Below are 22784 nucleotides of genomic sequence, written 5' to 3'. Positions count from 1 at the left end.
GTGTTTTCTTGGATGGGCTTCATGAATAACGGTGAGTGTCCTCATTGAGGAATTCACAGACCAAAGCAACCTTATTTCAGCATTTCGCTATGGACGATATTTCACTGTCAAGTTTGAAGTCAGACAGATTTGAGGTGTTTTTGAGGTTAACCTAAAATTTGGCTTTGCATTGTTTCACTGAAATAAATTTTTGAGGTGGGCAATATGATTGTAACTGTGATAAATTACATCATTAGTACTTAAAGAACACTGACCAACTGCATGTTCCATTACAAAAAGAGTATAATTAGGCCTGTTAAATTAAATTTACTGCAACTCAGTATGTAAAACACAGAATAAAAAACCCTGTTTTCAGTTTTTGATAATACTTTCTAAAATGTGGCACTACACGTTTCATCATATCAGACCTCAGAAAACCTCAATTTCAGATTCATATTGGATATTGTGAAAATGTTGGTATCATGATTTGTATTTTTGCCATACTAACCACACCACTTGTTACGTGAGTGTGAACAAGTAATAGAGTATTCTATTAACCATTCTGGTGCTGGCCTAAAATCACTATTCACTTTCATAGTATCACTTGAGTTGTTAACGGATTCTCCATTCTTTAACGGTTACAGATACATGAATATCAAAATTAGTTGCAATGCACATCTACATTTGTTAAAATATGAAGTTGTTTTCACCCAGTTTGGAATGACAAAACATTTTTACAGAGTTGGAAATGCATTAATAACCAATTATAAAGTAATTGGTTACTACTAGCACAGTACATGAAATGCTGATAAAAACAAAGCAGTGATAAGTAAATTCTCTCTGGTCTGCAGTATATTTAAAATAGCACAAAAACAATATATTTACACTTTTTGAACTTCACAGTTTTCGTTCCAAACAACTGGGGGGGGGGGCATTGTTTACCACTGTGTTACATTACCTTACCTTTTAACAGCACTTAAACATAGTGGGACTGAAGATGCCAAGTGATCCAATTTTGAAAGAGTAAATTTTTGCCACTCTTCTAAGAGTCTTCAGGTGTGCAACCACAGAAGGTTTTTGTTGTCTTATTTTGAGCTTAATAAGAAGTTTCCAATGTTTCTTGCAGACAGCCAAGTCTAGCACCTACTCTCTCTGATTAAACAGCTATGCTGTTGCAACATGTGCAGAATGTAGCTTGATGTTGTCATGCTGACATAAGCATAGGTGTCCTGGAAAAAGACATTGTATAAAAGCCAACATATTTTGCTCCAAAACATGTTCAGTGTTAATTTCACAGATGTACAGGTTACCCATTAATGCCACAACAGAACCTGGCTTTTAAGCTTTAGGCTACTAACAATCTGGATGGTCCTTTTCTTCTTTAGTCTAGAGAACACAACGTCCATTATTTCCATAAACAATCTAAAAGGTTGACTCATTAGACGATAGCACGTTTCCACCATGCATCAGTCCATTTCAGATGAGCTCAGACCCAGAAAAGCCGACAGTGACATAGTTTTTGTCACGCACTGTCTTTACAGCAACGCAGTGTTTACTGACAAGGGTTTGTCAAAGTATTCCAGAGCTTATGCGATGAAATCCATCAAAGAATAATTACGTTTTTTATGTGCTGCTGTCTCAGGAAAGGAAATGGCATTCAGTTGTTTTGGAATTGGGTTTGTATAAGAATGATATTTACTATGGCATGGTAACATTAAATCAGTTGTGAGTTCCATTTATTTCAAGGAAAATTAGAATATTATACAGAAACCAATGTATTGTTCCTTAGATTTGTACAGACTGATGCAGAATCAGCATGCATTCATTTGCCTGCTCTGAATAAAATATATGAATGAAATCTATAGCAAAGAGAAGCAAAAGGATGAAAAAGACCAAGATGCAGAAAGCCATAATCATATCTTGACTAAAAAATTCTTAAGGTACTATTTTAATATTAAGACAGTGAAGTAAAATGTGTTATTTTGTTGCATAGTTATGAAATGTATAATTCAGATCAAAAGATGCATATAAGGCTGAAGTACTGAAAGTGATTTTATTTCTGGGTATTGTTTTTACAAAGGTAATTTTTGCATTTATTCCATCACCAGAGTCTTCATACTCTAAAATGCACTGTCAACATAACTGCATCCTTTTTGAGCTAATGCTTGCTTGATGGGGTCGGGGTGGGGGGGGGGGGGTGTTCTGACTTTAATTTCCTCTTCAACATCTGAAATACTGCTCAATTGTTTTTTAAATAAGCCAACTGACTTGGCTAGTTCTGCATGTCCCACTTTTTCTATCAGTAATATTTATTATGTAGAACAAATTTTTAAATTACTGTGTTACTATATTATGAATATCTGTCTGGAAAATTTGGAGGCATTTTTGTGGACATGGACGATGGTTCTGTAAACTTCAGAATTCATTTGGCTGCTACCTGTCATCAATAAAGATGGGTGAGCCAGTACAAGAGGAAGCCATGTGCGCACGTCAAGACACTGCCTTGTGGGTTTACAGTCATTTGCAGTCCCTCTCTTTTGCCATACTCTGTCTTTTCTATCACACTGGTAAATATCAATCTGTATCTTATAAGCAAATTTCGTTCCACTGTTTTTTGGAGAACTTTTCTACCATCAGCTGCTGTGACTGTCCTTGAAAGACTTTCATCATTGCAAACAAACAAGAGCTTCTTAGTTTTCAAAGTATTTAATTTTGTTTATATTGAAAATTGTACAAATCTCAACTGCAGTAGTTCTAACTAAGATTTGCCAAGCTATTAATCTACAGGCTTATGATATAGCTATTATGATCGTTTTCATCTAAAGAAATACCATTAGCAACCCCTCTGAAATACAGTCTCAATATTTATGCTAAAGCAAACTGGGGGGGCCTAAACATATAAAACAAGATTGGTCCAATGAAAACCTTATCCAGAAATAAAAGCTGTTATTTTGTATGTTTGTAATATTCAACTTTTGATCTGAAATAGAAATTTGATGAATATTCAAGACATAGACAGTGACTTTCAGAACAAAACCTTGTATCTCAAAACATAAAATAAAATAAAATAAAAAAGTAACTTCACAGGAATAAAAAATGTTCTAAACTCGCAGGTTAAAGCGGCAAGACAGTGTACTGTTTATTAAGAAATTTTGACACAGTAGAAAGAGTAGCTGATATTATAAATTATGTTAAAAACAGGCAAAAATGGACAGCAAAGATAACCAATTTCACTTCACATGAGAATTTTTATCCTTATCATTGCTGTCAGGACAAAAACTTTATTATAATTAGAAAAAAAAAACAAGCTGCTTTTTATACTTTGTAAAACTACTAAACCAATAGCAATGATCCAGATCACCTTCACAAGGTTTTGTTCTGACAGCATCATTACACTTCTCACTTCATGAGTTGTTTTTAAACATGTGTCTGCAGTTCTGCTCCTCTATTCTTCAAAGGCCAATCAGGGATGATAAGACATTCACCAATGCAAGCACCTTCAAGTCAACTCACCTGCAGGTTGAAGTTCGGCAGCAGAGAGCGGAACAACAGAGATAAAGTGCTCTCATTAGAGGCTCGTGCATTCTGCCTACAAGGGTATAGAGAAAATTAAATCACCCAAATGTGACAGTATGTTCATGTGTATTCGACTTGTGTTCTGTATCACATATTGTATCATCAAAAATCAAAGCTTTACATCAACTACAGATACAGAAAAAAATAAACAAAACAAATGTAAAATAAATGGGTCAGACATTATGAAAGCCACTTAAAGTAAGTAATGCTGTCTTCAGTGAAATTAGTCTCATTTGGGGCCACTGTCACATACTTAAGGAACAACCATCTAACTCTCAAATTTCTCATTAACAAATATCACAAGACCTGAGTTCCAAACTAGCTCCAAATTATGGCGTGGCTGCTGTTTAACACACAGATTAACAGAACATGGAAAAGTAATGACTGCATGTGTGCTTGTAATCCTAACAGTGGGAGTAAGGTCTAGTATCATAATGTATTTCAGTCTGTCCTTATACAGTGACAAAATAATAATAATAATAATAATAACTTCATTATACAGAAATAAGAAATAAGTATTCAGACACCACATCTTATGTCTGGGGTTGTTGTCTTGTTGAACTTCCTTCTTCTCCCCAGTTAGAGTTTCTTGACCAATGAGAAATAATTCTCCTCTATGTCCTGATAAATTGCCCCATTTATATTTTCTTCAATAATATGCAATGCTCGAGCTATTTTGCAGATAAGCAAGAGCACTGTGGGGTGTTGTTTTATGAATTATACGTATAACCCTTCTTCGTCCAAACATGATTTAAATGATCTGAAAAAGTTTCATCTTACAAGTGCATTGCTCCAAAAGTGCTCTGGTTTGTCTACATGCTTGTTTGCATATTTCAGATGCATGCTTCTTGTCTAGCATAGGATTTTTGTGTAGGGCGTTGGAACAGAGTACTGTGAGGCACTTCATTACTTATGTAATTGTTGTTCCTGCCGCTTTCAGGTCATCCTGCAACTCTTTTCAAGTGACTGCTGGCTTCTCTCTTACCCTTCTTATTAGTCTGAGAGCACATTATATAAATGTTGCAGGTCGCATCTGTCCAGGAACAGTTACTTGTGGTTCCATGAACATTCTACTTGTTACATGTTTAAGTTCTTTCCTATGGTGCTGTAGCTTTTTTCATAGAAGTGTTGTTTAATAATGTTGTCCCTGCAAACTTTGGAATGCTCCTTCACGTTGACTATGACTGCTACTAGCTGTGTGAAATCTTTGACACTAATGGAAGCATCTTTTACAATAACACAAGTTTGTACCAGAAGTTGTTTTTGCACCATTAATATCCCAAATCTAAATACATATAAATATATTTAGTCTCTGAATTGTTTTTCCCTTTAACAATTTTGTCTCACATATCTTTATTTATGCTTATGAATACATTTTTTTATGGCATTTATTAGTATTAGACATTATATGTGCAAATTCTGTAGTGTATATAAGCACTGCAGTTATACTGAAAAACAAATAAAGTGACTGCCTGTTTCCCCCCACTGTGAACTATAAAACCAAAAAGAACACAATAGCATTGTCCAGAAAGAAAAGAGTTACTTGGAGAGTACAGTACCTTTCTGGTCTTGTGTAGGACATTATAGAATCCAGAGGGGGGAGCGGGTCATAACTCATCACTGGCTGTGTGGTCACTTCCTGCAAAGAAAATAAACTACATGATACATTCAAAGCACTGGGTACAGCAATATTCATACAAACAACAAGTTAACAAACTATGTATTTCCAAAGCAGTGTATTTATACTAGCCATCAACATGCTAAGTATGCTAAGAATTTATTTTAACAAACACATACAATCTTTTTCTGTAGAAACAAGGCATGCCAATAGGTTAAATAAATTTTAAATGAAAATGATGCTTCTTCATGAAACTCCTGGGTCAGCTAAGTTCCACTGAGTAAGTCTGAGTGAATTTGAGTTCAAAAAGTCTCCCTCACCAGAGGCAGTGTAGATGTGGCCTCTTTAATCTCAGACAGAAGCACATGCCTGTGGATGCTCCTGGGAGCACTCTGGTACCGCTGCTTCCTCCTGACCATGAAAGGAAAAAAAAAAAAAGAAAAAAAAAAAAAAAACACACGCGCACACACACACACACACACACACACACAAAGTATGCATTTATATATATATATATATATATATGCACACAGCATTAAGAATCAGGGCACTTCTGAAAAACCTTTTTTCAGAAGAATTCTGTCACTAGCCTTAAGCACTATGTGGTCTCGATGCCCGCTGTATGAACGTCACACATTAAGAAATTGGTTTGCACTGATTCCAAGACCTTATCTGAATGTTTATCTGAATGTTTGAGCTGTCTAAAATGATTAGACTGCCCCTACTGTAGTGTGATCATGAGAAATATAAACAAGTTCTAGAAGCACAGGCATAACTACTTATAACATCACAGATGTTTGGTAGCAACAATTACAGAAACTTAGTGAATATCAACCCTCTTACTGCAAAAGTCGTGCAAAAGTCTGAGGCAGCTGAGAAAAGAGATTGATCTGGGAAAGCATGCACAATCCTTTTTTACTATATTATGTCTTCTTTGCAGTGTGCAAGCCACATTTCTTAAGTTAATCTTCGAAAAAATGTGTGTAAATAGCTCTTCTTAACTATCTCCGAAGCACTACTTTACAAAGCTCAGAATTTACAATTGCCGTTCAACACCTAGCTCAGCTAATCAATCCCTCATGAATTAAATCCAGTGTGCTGCTGATAAAAATCTAACAAATCCATGCAATAACTGGGATGCATTGAGAAATCAGGAACCAAACCTAACTGTATTCTTCTAATCAAGATATTAAGACATTAAATTATAAGATGTATTATCATTTTTTTAAAAACAAAACTTTTGTTTAATTGTATTTATTTATTTGTATTTATTCGAATGAGTGTTTTACATCATACATTGGGGGGGTATGGGAAGGGGGTTGCTGGAGCCTATCCCAGCTGTCATTGTGCAGAAGGCAGGATACACCCTGGACAGGTCGCCAGTCCATCGCAGGGCAGACAGACATCAATATGTTCAATCACAGAGTGACAAATTACATGACAATACAGTTTTCTAAGTATATTGTGGATATCACTAGTTCTTACTGAACATCTGCATGTTTCACTACAAAAAAGAGCATAATTAGGCCTGTTGAACTGGATTCACTGCAGCACAGGCTGACAAACAGTACCACTTAGTGTTATAGCATTTAACATGTTAAATAACCGGTCACTGGCTGCACTCAAGTCTGAGCTCCAAATTATCTCTGGAAGCAATGCCAACACAAAAACTGTTCAGATAACCAGCACCATGCCAAATGTTCAGCGGAACTGCTGTTGGACTCTGGAGCAGTGGAAACAAGCTTTTTTATGTTTGGGGAGATCCCTTTACTCAGGGGAAAGAAACTGTAAAGCCACATTTTAGAGAAATGTGTACTTCCAACTTTGTGGTGGAAGGTCAGGAAGGTCCTTTCCTGTTTCATGAAGATAATGCCTTATGCACAAAGCAAGGTCCTTAAGGTTTTTTCTGGAAGTTTGGTGTGGAAGAACTTGACTGGCCTACACAGAGCCCTTTGAACACCTTTGGAACATCATTGCTTGACTTTATAATGCTCTTGTGGCTGAATGGATAAGAATTTCATCCCCAACACTAAGCACAAATCTCATACTAAAGCCTATGGTTTTAGCCATATAGAGTAAATAATACCTAATACCCTCTAAGTTTTACATTAACCATTTAAATGTGTATGGTTCTTAATGACACACATTGGATCTGAATACTCTTGATGTGTATCTAAAAACAAGCTGGATCCATGAAAGCTATACATAAAAAAGCTGAGAAAAGAGCTGGATAGGCACAGCAGAGTGTCCTCTCGCATGTCAGATGACTCTCGTTTAGCTACGATGAAAAGTGGAGACACACTTATCAGTGCCTGCCTTGTAGAAATGTTCCAGTCTGATGCAATGTGAGTCAATGATAGACAAAACTAAAACAGATTGATGAAGGCACATTAAGGCTTGTCCCAAATGCTGAAACTTGTCCAAAATGCTGCAGTCTGCACTCTGAAAGTTACCTCACATGACTTTTATTTTAGGATCACTATATTAGCTAGCCAGCTAGTTTATTTTGACTTCGTCTGAATCAGCGTTGATCTGCTCCTATTGCATGTGTTACTCCTTATTTTTGGTCACTTTTTTTTAGTTGCATTTTATTTTGCCAATGTGATAATGGGCTCTGTCTTCATGTTTACTGCTGTTTTCTCCCTTGTCTCATTCAATAGTTCGCTGTTAACTTTTGAATAAAAAGAGCTATTTAACTCAAGTACTATTACTACTATTATTTAGCCCCATTGCAATGAATTATATCAAGTAATTAACTCATAATATTTTTTTTAAAGGCCTAATATTTATTATTATTATTCAACATGGTAAGGGTAGCAGAAGTCCTTAAGGAAAGTCCTACACATAAATGTGTTCTTACTTGTTTTGGCAGTCATCCACCAAGGGATCCTGTGAATCAACCCTTTTCAGCACCTCACGAACATTGCCCTCCATCCAAAGCATCACTCCTGCCTCCTTCCAGAGGCTGTGACAGCGACCCACATAAAGCCCTTCCAGCTCTGTCAGAGCAGGGGGCTGCCTGAGAGAGAGAGAGGGAGGAGCCAATATGATTACATTTTTTTGTTTAAAATAGCAATAATCTTCATACCAATAAATGAAAATTGTAATCCAGTTTAATTTAAATGCACCTGAGGCATTTCTCATTTTAAAAAATTTGAAACATACAGACATCAGTAATTACCCAAAACGGCTTTTAGGTCCAAAGAATGCATGGGAAGAGACAGCTGCATCAGGCTGGACTGTGCACAGGTCCAATAAAGGCATCAACACTGTAACACACAGAACCATAGTGACAGCCACAATTTTGTAACCATCAAAGATAAGACAGACTTTTATTATCCCACTGGGGGAAATTTGCATTGTAACAAAACAAAAAAGATCAGTGTAGTCCAAAATCACAATTAACACTGACATAAAAACCCTGAATGACAACATTAAAATGACTATTTCCCCATTGCCCATATAAATATCTATAACCTTTTGATACACTGTTTTGTCAAAAGCTGAGACTAGGTATGTGCTCAGTGTAGAGTTAACAGAGTTACCATGGTAACAGTCCCCACTGATGGTAAAAACTGGTTTACCACTCGTTAAAAATAAAAGTTGTTAATTATTGATTTACTTCATGCAAACTGAAGCAAGACACTAGTATTTCCACATGTAAACTTGAAAATGAATTTTTCGATGTTGGGTGACGTGATATACTGTTATTATCATAGTTAAAGAAACTAATATAGATGAGACTGTTCTAGAAATGCAGCTGTGCTGGATAAATGTACAGTGTAGACAGATATTAAGCCTGTACAAAAAGCCACATACACTATATTTCCGAAAATATTCACTCAACCATCCAAATCATTGAATTCAGGTGTTCCAATCACATCCATGGCCACAGGTGTATAAATCCAAGCACCTAGGCCTGCAGACTGCTTCTACAAACATTTGTGAAAGAATGGGACGCTCTCAGGAACTCCATGAATTCCAGTGTGGTACCGTGATAGGATGCCACCTGTGCAACAAATCCAGTCGTGAAATTTCCTTGCTATTAAATATTCCAATCAACTTTCACTGCTATTATAACAAAGTGGAAGCGACTGGGAATGACAGCAACTCAGCCAAGAAGTGGTAGGCCATGTAAAATGACAGAACGGAGTCAGCAGATACTGAGATGCAAAGGTCGCCAACTTTCTGCAGAGCCAATCGCTACAGACCTTCAAACCTCATGCGGCCTTCAGATTAGCTCAAGGACAGTGCGTAGAGAACTTCATGGAATGGGTTTCCATCACTGAACAGCTGCATCCAAGCCTTACATCACCAAGCGCAATGCAAAGTGTGAAATGCAGTGGAGTAAAGTGCCACCACTGGAGTCTAGAGCAGTAAAGACGTGTTCTCTGGAGTGAAAAATCACACTTCTGTCTGGCTGGATGGATGAGTCTAGATTTGGCAGTAACCAGGAGACCGGTACTTGTCTGACTGCATTGTGCCAAGTGTACATTTTGGTGAAGGGGTTGTTTTTCAGGAGTTGGGCTCGGACCCTTAGTTACAGTGAAAGGAACTCCTAATGCTTCAGAAGACTAAAAGATTTTGGACAATTTCATACTCCCAACTTTTTGGGAACAGTTCTAGGATGGCCTCTTCCTATTCCAACATCACACAAAGCAAAGCCCGTTAAGACATGGATGAGCAAGTTTGGTGTGGAAGAACTTGACTGGCCTACACAGAGTCCTGACCTCAACCCAAGAGAACACCTTTGGGATGAATTAGAGCAGCGACTGCGAGCCAGGCCTTCTCGTCCAACAACAGTGTCTGACCTCACAAATGCACTTCTGGAAAAATGATCAAAAATTCCCATAAACAGACAAAACCTTGTGGAAAGCCTTCCCAGAAGAGTTGAAGCTGTTATAGCTGCAAGGGGTGGGCCAACATCATAATAAACCCTACGGATCCCAGTAAAACCTGAAATAATAATTTAAAAGTCAGAGGTGTCAGGGCGAATTATAAATTTTTGTGAATCCAGAGATCAGCATTATACTAATGAAGATGACAATAGTAGGTATTACAATGTAATTACAATTACATCTACGAAAGACACATCACTAACCAAGTTTTGACCGAGTTCTTTTTCCATACTCTTGCAACCATCAGATTCAGCCACTCATGAGTGTCAGAATTGTAATCGATATTACTAGAATGTTCTTCCACATGTTGCGTGCATTTCCACATTTCCACCAGAGAGGTTTCCAAATCCCCACATCTTACATAGTATTGTTCTACTTACAGTTCTGTGGCCAAATCAAAGTCATACTACAACCACAACTGTTATTGATCCACCCTCTTCAGTGTAAGGGGCCATCACAAAATTACTAGACGAAAAGGTGAAATAGAAGAAAGTCTCCTCCTTCCAACCTAGTTTAACTGCTTACCATGGTTACTTTCCACATGGCTACATGTGAGGAATGTCAGGCTTGGCAGAGATATTTATTTATAGAGTTTTTATCTATGATTTTTAAATCTTCCATACATTCAAATATGACTATTTTGAATCTTAAGAGTTGACTGGGACAAAGAGAAAATATTTTCAAGGCAGCTTAACATGTAATATTAAATAAACACACTTTTAAAAACAATTACACAGTTTTAAAAGACTTCTGTGCAACAGTATCAGCCTTAGACAATGGCAAGTGGATATACAAATTAATGCAATAGTTGTGATTTAGCAGAGTGCAAAATCTCAAAACAAAAAGTTTCGTTAAAGAATTAAGATTTATGTGTGTGAAACTTCTTATGAAACTTCTAAATAACTGTTACAATCCCTGCTTTGTAATTCCTCTGATCGTTTGACATAAACACAGCTAAGGCTAGTCCACATTTAGATACAACCAGACAGAGTCAGACATAGTTAATGCAAATATGTCTTAAGCAGCTGAAAGATCTGCGCCAGCTTGAATTAAAACCTCATTTTTTATTTGGCTTGGAACTACCCATTAAGGAGACCATGAAAGATCCTGCACAGCACAAAAAAAGGTCAAAACTCTCTCTTTCTCTTATAACATGCATGCACGCACACACACAAAAGGTATGTGAGTAAACATCTGTAATTTAAGAACAAAGTCCCTAAGAATGAGAACATTCAATCAAACGTGGTGCTATCCATAGAAGCATGTTGCTAAACTGAGTCACAGCTAACAAGCTAATGAGAGACAACACAGCCAGGCCCTTTTAATGCACATAAACACTTAGGATTTACTTTCCCGAAATAACATTTCATGGCATCGCTACTGAAAGCTGCGAGTCAGCATACTGTGTGCATACTAGGGATGTGCATGGGCTGTCAAGTTAAACATGCCAGTATTCATTATTTTTGTATTTTTATATTTTGTTAATACATTTTCAAAACCTGTAAAAAAAAAATTGTGCTGTATTTTCATTAAAGCGAGCCAAATCACCTAATTTCTCTGACAAACTAACATGTTGGTCCACTGAGGCTACCTTTTGTAAGACAACCTTACAAAGTCCACATCAGCACCCAGCATTGTACAACTTAGTTCAAACCAGAGTTTTAGCTCACTTTTTTCAAATGCATTCATCTGCTTACTGCTAATTCTTTCATGCTACTCATTTTCACTCTCAACACCAGTTTCATCACTTTTACAAGTAAGCCTCCAGCTTCAGCCCTACATTAATGTGAGCTGAAGGACCTTTTTTGGCTGTTTTTTGTCTTCCACATGGATAACTGCATGTCAGATCAACTCTTGCCATTATCAAAATGAGTCAGACCACAGACCCACGTGTGCATGTGATTCTCACCTCCTGGGAACATGATAAGAGCTTCCTGCAGCATTATGTCTGATTTAACTTTCATGCGCTGGCTCTCATCAGATGTAGTCTCCTCCTGCTGACTCAGATGGTAGCAAGCCAGCGCTACTGAGAAGGCAAAGTTAGGCAGCTGGGAGAGGTTACGATGGACCTAAACCAACACAGCAGATCACACGGCATTCAATAGTTACTAATAACAAGAGTCAAACAAATACATTTGGCTACATTTTTAATAAGCCATTCTTGTTTTCATAAGGCTGCCTAATATAGACCAAATGTAGTTTTCTTGACCAAACTGTAATTTGCTAAAATATGATGACATAATAGCATGATGAAAAGTATGCACAAAGTTATGTAACCTTAGGAAAGAATCCCTGTTAATTTGAAACTGATATAAATTTGAGTTATTGTGATTGTGTTTGGTCACTTGCATACAATGAACCCAAAAAGTTTTTGTATACGTGTCGTATTTCTGTTGATTATATTCGGTAATTAAATGTCACATTAAATTGTATTTATTTTAAACAAACCATTTTAAGTCCTTTCAAAGGTGACTGGTGTGTGTCAGATCATTGTCCTACTTCCTTTTTTTTTCTTTAAACAAGTTTGCATCCAAAAAGGTCTGATACATTTCATGATCCCATCAATAAACAAAAGCAACCAATTTCTTATAATTTAGCTTTAAGTCTTGAAAGGTTAATCTTTTTTTTTCTCTCTCTGAACAGTGTTAGCACACTAAAAGCTGTAGGAGCAGTCAGTTATAAAAAAAAGATGGGGTCTGGACAAGAATTCTCACCTTCCACTCCTCATAAAGTCGGATGAGGGAAGCATACTCCCGACAGCGCAGACACAGGAAATCAATCAGCAGCAGCATACACAGAGGATCATTATCTGGGTCCAAACTACACACATACACAAACACATATGTGTTAAAAAGGTTATACAGTTCACAGACTTTTTGCTTAGTCTATGTCATCTATTAATATAACCACACAAAACATGTCTGGGAACTAGACATAAAAAGAAAAGAAGTTCTTATTATGCTTTACACAGACAGACAGTACATTTGATTTGCAGGTGAGCAGTCTGAATAAGTTTACCTCAGAATGAGTTTGCAGTACTCCAGAGCAGTGCGGGGACAGCCTCTCTTCTCCAGGAACATCATATGCTTATAAACTGCTAGATAAAAGGCTCTGCACAGTACAAAGGGACTGAACTAAAATACTGAACACATTACTGAAACATTACAATTCTGAAACATTTACTTCTCCTCATATATCTGGCATGGGAAATTCAAAATTTGGTTTTATAAACAGATAAATAAACACAGACATGGTGTTGCAACTCCATGCAAACACTTGGTCATGACAGAAAGTTAATCATGTGTTACATGCAATCTTAAAAGCCCATCTTAAAATATATTTTTAATATATTTAAAACATATTTTAAAAATGTTAAAAATTGTGAGATATAAACGCACAGCAACTTTACAACTATTTTTAAGCTTAACAATAGCTTTTAAAAATTATGTAGATTTTAAACAAAAAATTTTCAATGACACCTTATTTGAAATCATAATGGTAAAATGGTAAACAGACCACTCTTCCTAGAGAACAGAATGACGACAAATGTGCAGAGTTTCGAGGAAGGAAGAAGAGAAGCACTAACCTGTTCTCTGGTCTGCGGTAGTCCAACCTGCTGGTACCTGAGGTCAAACTGAAAACTGGGTGGAATGCACACTCAAAGCTGTACAAAGCCCTCTCTGAAAACAGTAAACACAAACACAGACACAAACATATGTTAAGTGAAAGCATAAAAAAGCAAAACGGGTAACTAAAATGATAAATACAAATCAATTGCTTGTCATTGAAAAATAGAAAATGACTTATTTAGCAGGGATCACTGCTAAATAACAGAGATTCAACAAGCAAGAAATAAATCTGAAAAGTCAACTATGCACACATTATGTAACAAATTTACACATACAATAGCTGCAACAGGCTAGTTTTTGTTATGTTTGTTAATAGGATCATTAATGACTGCGATGCTTGTTTAGTAGTGATATATGGAAAGAAAAACAAAAGAACTACCCATTTCTTAGAACATGATCAGACTGTCAGCAAGAGCAGTCCATCCACAGCTACACAGAAAGGAATATTATACTACAGTTACAAACATACACCCCTTATTACAAGATGAATGCACACTTGCGAGTTCCATGATGTAAAATCCATCAGCACTGATGGAAAATCTGTGCCAAAACACATTGAAGCTCTTCTGGTGGCTCATGGTGGTCCATAAAACACTTCAGGGTTTCAGTCAGGAGACAGGAAAGAAGAATGATGAAGGTTCTGTATTTGAGACCACACTGCAACATCAGCCTGCAATGCCCCAGCCTGACTGAAGCTTCACACTGCCTGTTAATGTACCATTATTGACGGCATATAGCACACCAGTTCCCTTGGCATTTAATGGCGGGAGCTATGTGTAACAAACACCTATGCCTTGAAAGGCCTTGTAAACTGGCCTGGAAACTTTATAATAGTCTTAAAAATATGCAGCAAGCAACTGTTAGACTGGTGTGTGCTTAGAAACATACAGATATGTAAAATGTTCAAATTGTAATTTAAAAGTGCACAGCAATTTAAGCTTGCGCCAAGTGACAATGATACTGACACAAAATTACAAATATTTTCCATCAGTCAAGACTGTCAGTAAAGTCAGATGATTTAAATGCCTGAAAACATGCTGTCAGCAGCTTTACAACACGTACACAAAAAAATGTTTTCTTTTAAGATTTTTTCTTATGAATCAGCCCTGATACATTGTCTGCTTTAGAATATCTAGTACCAGCATGATATACATTTTTGTCCACACCCCTTGCCATGCAGGAACCTTCTATGCACAAAGCTTCATCCCTCATCACAAATGAACTGGGGAGTAAAAGATTATTTCTATGTTATAATTACACAAGATATTAAAAACAAGAAAGAAGTAGCTATGCATTTGTAACAGTAGTCTTTAGGCTACTTCACACAGTTGAGCTTAAACTGTTTTATTATTCTAACAAGAAGCAATTCAGAGCCTGTTAACACAAATTATAGCAAAACCTACTAAATCACGCCAAATATACCAAAACCATACACACATCTAAGCCACTTCTCCTTCTGGGTCGTGGGGTGTGCTGGAGCCTATCCCAGCAGTCAATGGGTGGAAGGCAGGATACACCCTGGACAGGTCACCAGTCCATCACAGGGCAACCAGACAGACACATGCACTCACACATTCACACCTTGGGGCAATTTACCATGTCCAATTGGCCTGACTTTGGGGGGAAACCAGAGTACCCAGAGGAAACCCACGCAGACACGGGGAGACCATGCAAACTCCAGACAGAAAGGACCCTGGTCACCCGGCCAGGAAATCAAACCCAGGGCCTACTTGCTGTAAGGCTACGCCACTGTCCTGCCCCTACCAAACCATAGCAAAAACTAAATTTTCTGAGGAGTAAGTATGTTTGTTTAAGCAGGCATAATGTACTTTTGTGGCCACAACCTGCCATGTTCAAACAGATTAATGGAGAAAGGTGCTGCATGGATTATGGATTAAGAGGATCTTCCGTGAATGGGCACAAGGGGCAGCCCGCAGCTTGTATTTACAGCTCCTTTTTTCTTGCAGCCGCGTCCTGATATTATTGTCAACCACGATGAACAATAGTATAGTGCACACAATATCACACACCTACAAGCATCAGAAGCAATGTTATATAAATGTCACGTCTATCTGTGATCTATATAAATGTATAGATCACAAGCAAATCCAAGGCTAGGTTCTGATAAAGAAGAGACTCCTCTGGTCTCTTACAGTGCACCAAGCTAAAATAGCAACACTTAATAGGAAATGTTCACAAGAATATGAAGATGAATGAAATAAGAGTAACATTATGCTGTTCTATGCAGAGAATTACACTCTATGTCTCCGTCTACTGGCTAAAGCTGTATATTACACCATCATCTCTTTCTTCAACAGACTTCTTTACATTTACATTTATGGCATTTGGCTGACGCTCTTATCCAGAGCAACTTACAATTTTGATCATTTTACACAGGTAGGCCAAGGTGCTGTTAGGAGTCTTGCCCAAGGACTCTTATTGGTACAGTGTAGGATGTTTGCCCAGGTGGGGATTGAATCCCAGTCCACAGCGTAGAAGGCAGAGGTGTTAACCACTACACTAACCAACCAACCAACCTATCTTTAAAGTGATGTCAGCTTAACCCAGTATTCAGAAAGAAAAACAATTTAATTTACACTCATTTATGAACATTTAAGGTCTTCAAAAAAAATTAATCACATTACAGATGTGCTAGTTCAATAACCTGACTGAAATCTCCATTCAATTATATTATAAGCTTTAATGCTAATGTAAAGAAACCAAACAGGTTTTAAAGACAATCTAAAGCGACCTTCTTAAATCACTGTGGTCACTTATAGATAACAAAAAATTTCATGTAAATATCCCTGGTAACAGAGACATAACAAGCAAATGGCCAGCATGCTCATTTCTCATAACAAGGTTTCCCTGAAAAAGACAGCAGCAGTCATAAGCTTAATCTCATTTTAAAGCTGCTTATCTCAGGCTTCTGCAGCTGCACTGTTGATAAATCATAAATCATAGCTGAAGGAATTTCAGATATGGCTTTAAAAAAAGTGACCAACTGATCTGAATCTGATATTTATTCTGTACACTGCTGTGCAATTACACTTAAGGTTACTCTATACTGATACATTCAAAAAAGAAGCAGTTACATTAACTCCCTAAATTAATTCTACTGCCTTTGCCCTCATCAGTTTGATCCAGGAAAGCTGATTTGATTAGATAATCATATCATCAGTGGGTCTACGAAACCACACGCAACAAATTCACATATTACACAAGTGCATACAGAGGACTGAGAGTCTATTACAACAAACTGAATGATCCTTGACAACAGATTTTATACTTCTAGGATGGCTAGATGCTGGAAATTGCTGTGAGGATTTGACTGTATTCAGTAAACATTACTGAAGTGAGTGCTGGATCACAAATGCCAAACTCATCCCAAAAGTATTCAATGGTGCTTTTTCACCCCGTTTCACAGCCCATTGCTGAGGGGGCTTGAGATCCCTATAGTCAACACCTGGCATTAGGCAGGCTGATGTGCTGCTGGCAACTTTTTCCAATGGAGATTATTTAAGCTGTATGCTTGTGTCAGAAATGGGCATTTAACCTTAAAATAGCTTAATTGGAAGGAGCCTGAAATTATCAAATTATTGATAAAGACGGAATAATGCAGGAAATTAATAATAATAATAATAATAATAATAGGGAAGTGACTGGAGAAGAAAACGGAGCAGACGTTTAAGAAAACGTGAACAGTGTCAGGATTATGATTGTCCGTAATACAGTCACAAGATTGAAATTAGTTTTTTTTCCGCTGTGCCATTAGCAAAGTTCCACCAAGGGCCAAAACAGCTGCTTAGGTTTTCTCATTATTGCCCATGGGGGCCACCTGGGCACACCTGGACAATCAAGGCCTGAGAAGAAATGTCATGATACTTTTGGTGATACATACAATGTCGTGATACATTACAAAATTACATTAGACACTATACAATTACAATGTTTTAGATTTTGACAGCCACAACTTCAATTTCTAAAGTTTCTGGCACTTTACACCATGAGGAAAGGAACAATTAAAATGACGTTGCTCTTTGAAAGGACTTTCTCACCAATCAAATCCCTGGCAGTCTCTTGGTCCTCTTGGATGCGACAGACATCAGAAAGTTGCAGTAATGAGTCAACATGGTAGGGGTTGAGCTGCAGGAGAACCTGTTCAAAGATAGAGACTTAATAACTTTCATTTTCTCTATGAATCTTGAATCATCTAGATTAAAGTACAAACCTCAGTAAAATGTAAAATGCAAATGAAAATAATGCAGTGGTCTGTAAATCCACTTTGACCTGTACATAAACAAAAATAGAACAAAAAAGGTATTTGCTTTGTTTTAATATTAAATAAATCCTCATTCTGAAATTGTCTGATGTTAAAAAAAAAGTCACAGGGCAATTTAAGACTAGGAACATTTTACAATGTTCAAAAACATCATAAATAGGTAATGCAATCAACCAATAAACACAACTGAATGATCATGATGTTCAATCGCTTAAAAAAAAAAAACAACAAAAAAACAGCATGCCTCTGTGATGGATATCACCACATAGGCTCAGGAATACTTTGAGAAACCACCATCAAAACACATTGCTTGTAGCTGCATGCACAAATTAAGGTTAAGACTGTCTTATGTACAGTGGAAGTCAAATGTCAACAATGTCCAAAAATGCCACCAACTTCTCTGGGCTTGAGCTGAAGCACAGTGGTAATGTGTATTATAGTCTGACTAGTCAACCCTTTATCATGTTATCGGAGCCAAAGTACAAAAGGATCCTCCAGAATGTTACCAGTGTAAAGTTTAAAAAAAAAAACTTTACACTGGTAACATTCGGGAAAAAAGGGTTCTATCTTGGTCTGTCTGTCTATTAGTACCATGGCATATGTAAATTGCACATCTGTGAAGGCACCATCTTTCACCAACACTGAAAGATATATAGATGTTTTGGAGAAACATATACAACATATGTAATGTTCATGGTTATATCAACTTGACAACAGCAAGCCACAATCTGCATGCGTGACAACAGCACAGCTGCATATTCATGGAGTGCTGGTGCCGGACTGACCTGCCTGCAGACCAGACCTGTCTCCCATTGAAAACGCAAGGAGCACTACGAAGCTTAAAGTATGACAACAGCCCAGTACAGCTGCACAGTTGAAGACTTACGTAAAAGAATGGCAAAAAAATTCCACTTTAAAAATTGGATCAACTGGTGTCTTCAGTACCCAAAATATTACATGTCATTAAAAGGAAAGGTGAAGCAACACAATGGTGAACACCTATCCCAAATTTTAGAAACATGTTGCAACATCAAACTTGGAATGACCATATACTATAATATATACATATACATTTTTTTTTTAAGTTGAACAGCAAATTTTGTGTTTTTGTACTGTTTTCAGTTCAATACATGTGAAATTTACTTATCACCTCTTTCTGTTTTTATTAGTATTTCACACACAGTCCCAACTTTTTGTGAACTGGGGTTAGCAGAAAACATAAACTGACATACACAAACACTCTGTATATGAACAATGCTGTTATTTATTTACCACAATGTTATTAGGATCCATGGATTCCACAGCATCAAAGAATTTGAACTGGACCTGCTGGTAATCACGACTGTGCTCAAACACAAAGAACTGGAGACCGTCTTTGGACTCCAGCAGGCTCATAGAAATACCTCAGGGACAAAATAACAGAGGTAAAGAGGGTTAAGCAATTTTGTTTTGTTTGTTTGATGTTAACACTATACCATTTCATTATGTTTCTTTTTTTAAATGACAATCATGTCAGAAAATATTTATTTTTCAAATGAAAAAAAATTAATTAGGTTCCATTTACAAAGCAAGTACTCATTCATGCAAATAAGCTTCAAGGAAACCCACCACCAGTAATAAATAGGGTCTCAATGGTAATGCTACTTGGATTCTCTAGAGAAAATAAACAATATAATCTTTGGTATGGTCCCATTCTTCCTAGGAACTGGGAGGTCATAACCACAGGACCCACATCAACAGAGTTAAATTAACACCTTGAGCCCTGCAGGCCTTGGGAAATATTCAGTGGCACTGGCAGTGTTAAATGACCCTGAAACTGTCTTTTAAAAGCATACAAGACTTATTTCAAAGCCAACACTGAGATAGGAGCTCTAAGAGGGTAAGGGTATATTTGGTAAGGGTTTCTGTGAGCAGTCACATTATCAGAAGTCAAAAGAAGGCATGACTGTGTATCTTTCCCTAAAGGGAAACTAAAAAGCTAAAAGACTAACACAACACTGTCAACTTGTTATGCAATAATCAAGGTGACAGTGGATGTTATTCAGCGGCCAGACAGCTATTTTAGATCACTTGTTTCACTGTATCAGTGATACTGCAAAAGTCAAATGACCTTTACAAAGACTTGAGAATATTTGGCTCGGTGTCAGAGTGTACTAGGCATACCTGGTCGGCTAAAGCGAGGCCAAGTGTCTTTGGGTGTGGTCATCCATGTGTTGCGGTGAAACTGTCTCTGTCTTTGTCTTGGCCTTAATTGAATACAGTGAATGCATCAGGCACATACACATACAAATAACTCACAAAGACTACCTGAAGGTACATAAACATTTTCACAGCAAAAAAAAAACAAACCAACTTTTGGTCTCCTAGAACAGCCCGAGCTCCAAAATATCTCTTCAGTTCATTCTCTGAATTAAGATTCCTAAAAGACAAATAAATAAAATAAAACAGATGAAAGGATGATGTACTGTCATATGATAATGATGATGTCATAGCTTTTTACATACTGAACAACAATCAAATCTTTAACAGCAACATTTAATATAAATAGAGTTTAAATAGAGTTTTAAGCAAAAACAACTTTTACCTGTGTTCCACATACAGCACAGGTCTATAGCCTGGAGCTCCACAGTCCTCACTCGTATGTGACAGGCCATTGGTCTTTTTTATGGTTTCCAACAATGCATCTATGTCGTCCCCTGCACCTGATTCCTCCTACGAAAACATGTTACACATTGCAGATAATATGAAAACATAAACACACAGATAATCACTCGTTCAAAGCCCCGTGTTTAAATGTTCGCGATGTGAAAAGACCAAACGTGATAGGCAGGTCATACCTGCACATCCCCAGCAGAAGCCTTTTTTTTCTTCCGCTTCTTTTTTTTCTTATTATTCAGTTTCCTGTCACCATCAGACTAGGAAAAACAAGTAAGGGTTAAGATTAGGATGTTTTCTAATGAAAAATTAGAACCTCTTCTCTGAAAAACAAGGTCCTCATTTTACATCATCATTAACCTGCACATTTTATTAGGGATACAAAATGTTACCACAGTGGCAGATAACTGTTTTAAAAACTTTTAGCAGCACTGAGCCAATGTTTAGATTGATATCCAAAATGAAATTTAATTAAGCATTTATTGTACTCTTGCAATGCTGGGTTACAACACACATATTTACATTTTTATTCATTTTTTTGTATTTGCCTCCCCTCGGTAAATAAGTTGTATTTCTCCTTAATGCCAATTAATCTAGTCTCAGTTTCTACATTTTGTAATGGCATCAGTAGAAATGTACACAAATACATATTTTGGTATTGCTTGAGAATTCCCATATAAGTGCATTGCTAAACAGGGTTCGTCGATATTAAAATAATTATCACTTTCGTGAAAAATTATATTACAATATGCCTCTCTGAGTACATTGTAAATATCAGCAGTACTTAAACAACACCTCACAAATGCATGTTTGATTACATGCATGTTTTGATCATTAATTCTGTTTAAATTTTGTGTAGCAAAGTGTGTTATCAATTAATACTGAATAAAAATCACTGTGTATAGATGTTTATTCACTGCGTAATATATATACACACACACACACACACACACACACACACACACATACACATACATACATAGATACATATAGACGTACATTCAGTAACATATCATGTGTCACAAAAACTAGCACTGTGATTACATTTTTGCCTTGTCAACCAGCTCTATGACTAAATAGTTACACTTTCATAATTTGAAAGTGCCTATTGTCTTTTACATTTTGTGTAATTCTCATGATGAATGGTCCAGCAGAAATGGATTACTTGGAAAAAAGTCTGGTTCCATTGAAACTAACATTGAAAATAAAGAATGTTTTTTCCTTCTCCTGTTATGTTATTTTACACTATGGCTGCTATATATACACACATTTACTTGTTCTTTATTCTAATGGTTAAGTAACCTAACCTACAGGCATACCACTGTTTGAGGGCAAAACAAACATTTAGTCACTATTTAGTCACTCCTTATCATGCTAAAGGTCAACCTTTGGAGTCTCTGTCTCTTGCTTCGGTAGTTCAGGGCTGACACGGCTCTCCTCCGGGCTTCTCGCTGCCAAAACACTCTCCTCGTCGGTGGGATTTGTGTCCACATCGTTGTCAATTTCGCCTATCTGTAACAGGATAAAACAAACAAAACAGCTGGTGACTTATCAGCTCCTTGAAAAGGCTGCCATGGTATAAGCTAGTGGGCTAGACCGTTGTATGACAGCTGTTTAAGCTCCTGTCTGACCAGTTCATAAATATTGCTGATGTTTTTCTGAGATTTGCTCTTCTTGGCTCTCCGGCTACTGCTGGCTTTGGCCGGCTCTAACACTTCGTCCAGCTCTTCGTCCTTCTCCTCCTCTAACTCCGCTCCTCCTGCCTCTTCACTGTTGAGTTTCAGGTCTCCGATGTCGATGGCCTCCTGTCCCCTCTGCTTGCCTTTTAATCGTCGCAGCGCACGACTCGACATGTTTAGAGAAACTGCAGGTCCACGGAAGAGCAGGGCCGAAGGAGAAGACCACCATAAACAGCTGAAACACACAGCGCAGCAACACGGCTCCTGATTGGACAATCAGACGGAACCGCTTTCACTTTTACCGGAAATGACGTAGGCGAAGAGGCTGAGAAACAAACATGTTCAGAAGTAAAAAAAAAGGTTCAATTGTTTTAGAAAATAAAGCTATATTTCAGTATTCACTTCAGAATGTATGCATTTCAGAGCTTACTTCTAGATCTTAAAACATTTCTGAATTGTTTTGTTTTT

General features: G+C 37.2%; 1 protein-coding gene across 1 annotated transcript in view; it reads right to left on the bottom strand.

Moving 5' to 3' along the window:
* tcf25 (transcription factor 25 (basic helix-loop-helix)) overlaps positions 1-22490 on the bottom strand; it is a 23733-nt gene extending 1243 nt beyond the window's left edge. Inside the window, exons 1-17 of the mRNA XM_017710897.2 lie at positions 22269-22490; positions 22024-22149; positions 20820-20897; positions 20567-20694; positions 20336-20401; positions 20146-20228; positions 19255-19385; positions 17759-17858; positions 13658-13751; positions 13090-13182; positions 12786-12891; positions 11981-12140; positions 8355-8442; positions 8034-8192; positions 5494-5584; positions 5115-5194; positions 3493-3568 (exon numbers count right to left, since the gene is read on the bottom strand). Coding sequence (XP_017566386.1) covers positions 3493-3568; positions 5115-5194; positions 5494-5584; positions 8034-8192; positions 8355-8442; positions 11981-12140; positions 12786-12891; positions 13090-13182; positions 13658-13751; positions 17759-17858; positions 19255-19385; positions 20146-20228; positions 20336-20401; positions 20567-20694; positions 20820-20897; positions 22024-22149; positions 22269-22490 — 1881 coding nt within the window. The remainder of the gene's footprint in view (positions 1-3492; positions 3569-5114; positions 5195-5493; positions 5585-8033; positions 8193-8354; positions 8443-11980; positions 12141-12785; positions 12892-13089; positions 13183-13657; positions 13752-17758; positions 17859-19254; positions 19386-20145; positions 20229-20335; positions 20402-20566; positions 20695-20819; positions 20898-22023; positions 22150-22268) is intronic.
* Between the last annotated feature and the right edge of the window lie 294 nt (positions 22491-22784).

The sequence above is a fragment of the Pygocentrus nattereri genome, chromosome 7 (assembly GCF_015220715.1).
Source record: "Pygocentrus nattereri isolate fPygNat1 chromosome 7, fPygNat1.pri, whole genome shotgun sequence".
Lineage (NCBI taxonomy): Eukaryota > Metazoa > Chordata > Actinopteri > Characiformes > Serrasalmidae > Pygocentrus > Pygocentrus nattereri.
The sequence above is the reverse complement of the archived record's forward strand: the minus strand, read 5'-3'. Positions and strand labels throughout refer to the sequence as shown.